Source organism: Drosophila biarmipes, chromosome 2L (genome assembly GCF_025231255.1).
Source record: "Drosophila biarmipes strain raj3 chromosome 2L, RU_DBia_V1.1, whole genome shotgun sequence".
In the NCBI taxonomy this organism is placed as follows: Eukaryota; Metazoa; Arthropoda; class Insecta; order Diptera; family Drosophilidae; genus Drosophila; species Drosophila biarmipes.
This window is the reverse complement of record NC_066612.1, coordinates 23,959,831-23,966,388: the sequence shown is the minus strand read 5'-3', so window position 1 is coordinate 23,966,388 and position 6,558 is coordinate 23,959,831. Positions and strand designations below refer to the sequence as shown.

Below are 6,558 nucleotides of genomic sequence, written 5' to 3'. Positions count from 1 at the left end.
TATAAATTCCATTGAGGCCTGAGACCACACTTAAGTTAATATTAAAGAAAAAATATAAAAAGTACATGTTTTAATATTTTTCTTGTTTTTTATAAGACGTTATGCATTCCTTAGCAGCTATGTCTAATTTATAAATAGCGCTCAAAAGTTTTTATATTATTTGTTGATGTTTGAATGTCTTATGTTGATCGTGGTTGTTCCATATAACGCTACCCTTTCTCAATACATGCCGACATTCAAAACGAAATTTGTTAAAAAACATTTGATAAAAAAAAAAAATAAAATATATTGTAAAAAACTAATATTATATATTAGCTTTATCTAATATTTCAATATACTATAAACAATTTTCAGAAATATTTACATATAGCTACAAACTGTTTATTTTGCGTCCCTATTAAAAAATATCTTGGAGGTTGCACTGCAGTTAAAATTATAAAGAAAATATATGAAATTTTGTTTATTAAGCAACCAACAGATTCATTAGCCCAGTTAATATTTTTTTATGCTGCATTTAGTATTTTTTTTTATTTTTTCTGTTTGAAAGTCTTGACCATCGGTACCGCACAGCAGCTGTCACATAAAAAACCCCGGGAACTCAAATCAAAAGACAATTTCCGACTACTATTAAATTTATCAAGGCAGTACAAATTGGAAAAAATGAATTAACAATTATTCAATTCACTTAAAAAAACGGGACGGAAAATAATTTTTCTTTATTTTTATGTTAAAGCCTCCAGATAAAATTAGTATCTCATTGAATTAATTTGTGGTCCTGAAAAGGACCGATTTGTACAAATTATGTTAGCGCACTGGCAGCCAGTTGAAGCCGTCTCGACCTAAGCACGCTCGCCGCGAATGCGACGGGCCAACTGGATGTCCTTGGGCATGATGGTGACACGCTTGGCATGAATGGCACACAAGTTGGTATCTTCAAAGAGGCCTACTAGATAGGCCTCGCTAGCTTCCTGCAGAGCCATCACCGCCGAGCTCTGGAATCGCAGGTCAGTCTTGAAGTCCTGAGCGATTTCACGCACCAGACGCTGGAAAGGCAGCTTGCGGATCAGCAGCTCGGTACTCTTCTGGTATCGACGGATCTCACGCAGGGCAACAGTTCCAGGGCGGTACCGATGAGGCTTCTTCACGCCTCCGGTGGCGGGGGCGCTCTTGCGAGCGGCCTTAGTAGCCAGTTGCTTGCGTGGCGCCTTGCCACCAGTCGATTTGCGAGCGGTTTGCTTGGTACGGGCCATTTTCGAATTCACTGCTGTTCACGTTCACTTCACGTTTCAAAACACAATAAACGATAGCCGCATTTGCTACCTCCTTATATAGCAAAACGGGGAGGGTTGAAAAGAGAGGGAAGCAGAGTCCATCTCAGTTGTCGAGCGGAGAGCGAGACGAACATATCTTTCGGACTCGCTCGTGTTTCTGGGGGTTTAGGTATAAATATGAGCTCGTCGAAAATTTGGAAATAGTTCTTCAGTGACTTTCGTACCGTGCAGTGTGTTAACAGTAGAGAAGAGAAGTGAAATATGACTGGTCGTGGTAAAGGAGGCAAAGGCTTGGGAAAAGGAGGCGCCAAGCGTCACCGCAAAGTGCTGCGTGACAACATCCAGGGTATCACGAAGCCAGCTATCCGCCGTTTGGCTCGTCGTGGCGGTGTAAAACGCATCTCCGGACTTATATACGAGGAAACACGAGGCGTTCTGAAGGTGTTCTTGGAGAACGTTATCCGTGATGCCGTCACCTACACCGAACACGCCAAGAGGAAGACCGTCACCGCCATGGACGTTGTGTACGCACTGAAGAGGCAAGGCCGCACCCTGTACGGCTTCGGCGGTTAAAAAACTAGTACAGCTTGTACTTTTTCAGCAATCGGTCCTTTTCAGGACCACCATTTAAATTTCCAAAGGAGACACATTTTCCAATAATGCTTTGATTTGAAAGTTGATGCTTCATAAATAATATATGTTTATTGAACCAAAATGAAATTTGAAATGAAAGTAGTTCAGGTAGATACACATCTATTTTGTACAGGCTGTGCCGCAGATACAGCATTGACAGAAATTCGCCATTTTGCGATGAACCTCTTAGGTCTTATTTCTGTCCGACTGCTATAGGACCAACGCTTATACAAAATCGACATCAGTTTCCCACACGTCCTTATACTTATTGTTTTAATAATATGGTATTAGTATTGAAAATTCTTCAATTCTTTGGTAACACCTTGGTCGTCCTGAAAAGGACGGTTGGGTTTGTTTATGTTTGTTTATGTACAAGTATGTATCAAACGTTTAAGCCTTCTTCTCGGTCTTTTTGGGCAACAGAACAGCCTGTATGTTGGGCAACACTCCACCCTGGGCAATGGTGACGCCGGAGAGCAGCTTGTTCAACTCCTCGTCGTTGCGGATGGCCAGCTGCAGATGACGCGGGATAATCCTAGTCTTCTTGTTGTCACGAGCAGCATTTCCAGCCAACTCGAGAACCTCAGCGGCCAGATATTCCATCACAGCAGCCAGGTAAACTGGAGCGCCGGCACCAACTCGCTCGGCATAGTTGCCCTTGCGGAGCAGACGGTGAATACGGCCTACTGGGAACTGAAGACCGGCACGGTTGGAGCGGGACTTCGCCTTTCCCTTCACTTTGCCACCTTTTCCACGACCAGACATTTTGCTTTACGAGTATTTCACTTAGTTCACTTTACACACTAAAAACGAATGCTCGACGAGCCCCGGGTAGCCACATATTTATACTTTTCCGTCTGCCTGCGCGTTCAGTTAGGGGTGGGTGCCCCAGACCTGAAAACATGGCTCGAGAAAAAGTATAAAGTTGAACGCGCTTGGGCACCATTATGATCAGTGAGTTGTGTTTGTGAAATCATAAGTGAAGTGAATAATGCCGCCGAAAACTAGTGGAAAGGCAGCCAAGAAGGCTGGCAAAGCCCAGAAGAACATCACCAAGAGCGACAAGAAGAAGAAGCGCAAGAGGAAGGAGAGCTACGCCATCTACATTTACAAGGTCCTGAAGCAGGTCCACCCCGACACGGGCATTTCGTCGAAGGCGATGAGCATCATGAACAGCTTTGTGAATGATATCTTCGAACGCATTGCTGCCGAGGCTTCTCGTCTGGCTCACTACAACAAGCGCTCGACTATCACCAGTCGGGAGATCCAAACGGCTGTTCGCCTACTTCTGCCCGGAGAGTTGGCGAAGCACGCCGTCAGTGAGGGAACCAAGGCTGTCACCAAGTACACCAGCTCCAAGTAATTTTCTCCTGCTGCGTATGGGGAGGAAGATCCAAAAAGGCCCTTTTCAGGGCCACAACATATTTAACCAAAGAAACTAAATTTTCAGCTTGCCGTTTGCCAATAAAATGCGTGATAAAAATTCAATTTATGTTTTTTTCTGAAGAACTTTGGAGCCATATATACTTTCCATTTAGATACTCTGGTAAAGCAGCTAAAATTAATGCGGCTACAAGGGTACACTTATAATTATTTGTATTAAGACACAAGTTATGACATATTCTTATTACATATTTCTTTTTTAATCATAAACTAATCGAGTCCAATTAAATGTGGAAAAATGCGAATGGCCATAAAATAATCGGATAAGTGAATTGAAAGTTTCTTTCTCCTGTAAACGAACGTTGTAGCCCTGAAAAGGGCTTGTTTAAATTTCAGATTTCAAAATCTAAAATTACGATTGCGAGCATGTACCAGGTACTGTACTTTTTCACAATTTACTTCTTGGCAGCCGTAGTCTTGGCTTTCGGTTTCTTAGCGGTAGCAGGCGCCGCTGCTTTCTTCACCGCCTTTTTGGGCTTAGCAGAGGCCGCTGGCTTGGCCTTTGCTGCTTTTGCTGCCTTCGGCTTCACTGCGGTCGACTTGGCCTTCGCTGCTGCTGGCTTCGCCTTCACGGTTCCAGTTTTCTTTGCATCCTTGGCCTTCGCCTTCTCTGTTTTCTTCTTCTCTGCGGTCTTTTTGGTGGCCACAGCCTTCTTAGCCTTGGGCTTCTTGTCGGCAGCTGCGGCGGCAACTTTCTTGGCGGTGGCTCCGGTCTTTTTGACGGCTACCTTCTTGCTTTTCACCTTCTTCTCAGCAGACGCAGGCTTCGGCTTCGGATCCTTCTTGGCGGAGGCCGACAGTTTGAATGAGCCAGACGCGCCTTTTCCCTTTGTTTGGATCAACTTTCCATTGACCACGGCAGATTTCAAGTATTTCTTTATGAATGGAGCCAGCTTCTGGGCATCGCATTTGTAGGTGGCGGTGATGTATTTCTTGATTGCCAGAAGAGATGAGCCACCTCGTTCCTTCAAATTCTTGATAGAAGCGTCCACCATTTGTTGAGTTGGCGGATGCGATGGCGGGGCAGCGGCCTTCTTTGCTTTTAAGGCAGCGGAACCAGATGCCTTTTTGGTGGCCAGCTTCTTCTCAACTGACGCTGGGGGAGCAGCCACTGGGGAAGCGGACGTTGCAACTGCAGAATCAGACATTTTTTTTCACTAAACTACACTTTTTTGTATAGAAAACGGAGCGCGCGCTTGTGACCAACCTCCTTCGTTCGAATGAGAATCGAGGAGGAGAGCACTTCAACTGTGAGTCTGGCATCAGTCATTTGCTCTGCTAATTTTTGCTTGAAGTGCTAACTTATTTTCTTATTTTCAGGGCTTAAGATACTAAAACTAAATAATTTTTTTATCGTTTTACATTCAAAAACGATAAATTAAGAAGGTAATGTGCTAGAAATGTTATGTTCTTGTTTTTGTAACCTTTTATAGCCGTATCAACTTCAAGATTGACATTCGTAACATGAATAATTACTTTAAAAAAACATTTTAAAATAAGATTTCTAGAAATATTTTGTAACTTGCTAAGGAAAAATGAAGTTTGAACATTTTACTTTAAGTAATACTACAAGTCTTTATACTTATTATTACTTTAGGTATTTTTTTATTTGTTTCAAGTTGTCCCTTGGCTACATGCAAAATTGGCTGTGAGAACACACTCGGCAATAGTTTTCTGATTGTTAAAAATATAATTAACTTAAAATGTGGTATTTGTTCGATGTTTTCTTATATTTATTATGTCTTTGCTTAGCGCAGTCCAGCTTTTGGGGCCTTGTTATTAATAGTTTTCACTACATTTTGCTAATATCCGTCCCATATATAAATTCCATTGAGGCCTGAGACCACACTTAAGTTAATATTAAAGAAAAAATATAAAAAGTACATGTTTTAATATTTTTCTTGTTTTTTATAAGACGTTATGCATTCCTTAGCAGCTATGTCTAATTTATAAATAGCGCTCAAAAGTTTTTATATTATTTGTTGATGTTTGAATGTCTTATGTTGATCGTGGTTGTTCCATATAACGCTACCCTTTCTCAATACATGCCGACATTCAAAACGAAATTTGTTAAAAAACATTTGATAAAAAAAAAAAATAAAATATATTGTAAAAAACTAATATTATATATTAGCTTTATCTAATATTTCAATATACTATAAACAATTTTCAGAAATATTTACATATAGCTACAAACTGTTTATTTTGCGTCCCTATTAAAAAATATCTTGGAGGTTGCACTGCAGTTAAAATTATAAAGAAAATATATGAAATTTTGTTTATTAAGCAACCAACAGATTCATTAGCCCAGTTAATATTTTTTTATGCTGCATTTAGTATTTTTTTTTATTTTTTCTGTTTGAAAGTCTTGACCATCGGTACCGCACAGCAGCTGTCACATAAAAAACCCCGGGAACTCAAATCAAAAGACAATTTCCGACTACTATTAAATTTATCAAGGCAGTACAAATTGGAAAAAATGAATTAACAATTATTCAATTCACTTAAAAAAACGGGACGGAAAATAATTTTTCTTTATTTTTATGTTAAAGCCTCCAGATAAAATTAGTATCTCATTGAATTAATTTGTGGTCCTGAAAAGGACCGATTTGTACAAATTATGTTAGCGCACTGGCAGCCAGTTGAAGCCGTCTCGACCTAAGCACGCTCGCCGCGAATGCGACGGGCCAACTGGATGTCCTTGGGCATGATGGTGACACGCTTGGCATGAATGGCACACAAGTTGGTATCTTCAAAGAGGCCTACTAGATAGGCCTCGCTAGCTTCCTGCAGAGCCATCACCGCCGAGCTCTGGAATCGCAGGTCAGTCTTGAAGTCCTGAGCGATTTCACGCACCAGACGCTGGAAAGGCAGCTTGCGGATCAGCAGCTCGGTACTCTTCTGGTATCGACGGATCTCACGCAGGGCAACAGTTCCAGGGCGGTACCGATGAGGCTTCTTCACGCCTCCGGTGGCGGGGGCGCTCTTGCGAGCGGCCTTAGTAGCCAGTTGCTTGCGTGGCGCCTTGCCACCAGTCGATTTGCGAGCGGTTTGCTTGGTACGGGCCATTTTCGAATTCACTGCTGTTCACGTTCACTTCACGTTTCAAAACACAATAAACGATAGCCGCATTTGCTACCTCCTTATATAGCAAAACGGGGAGGGTTGAAAAGAGAGGGAAGCAGAGTCCATCTCAGTTGTCGAGCGGAGA

At 41.9% G+C, this 6,558-nt stretch overlaps 1 protein-coding gene across 1 annotated transcript; it reads right to left on the bottom strand.

Annotated features, from left to right (window-relative positions):
- Nucleotides 1–839: 839 nt before the first annotated feature.
- On the bottom strand, nt 840–6,438 carry LOC127010746 (uncharacterized). Its single transcript, XM_050885424.1, has 2 exons — nt 6,018–6,438; nt 840–1,262 (listed from the first exon to the last, which is right to left on the bottom strand). Exons 1-2 carry the CDS (start codon nt 6,414–6,416, stop codon nt 840–842), a joined length of 822 nt encoding a protein of 273 aa, XP_050741381.1. The 5' UTR covers nt 6,417–6,438.
- Between the last annotated feature and the right edge of the window lie 120 nt (nt 6,439–6,558).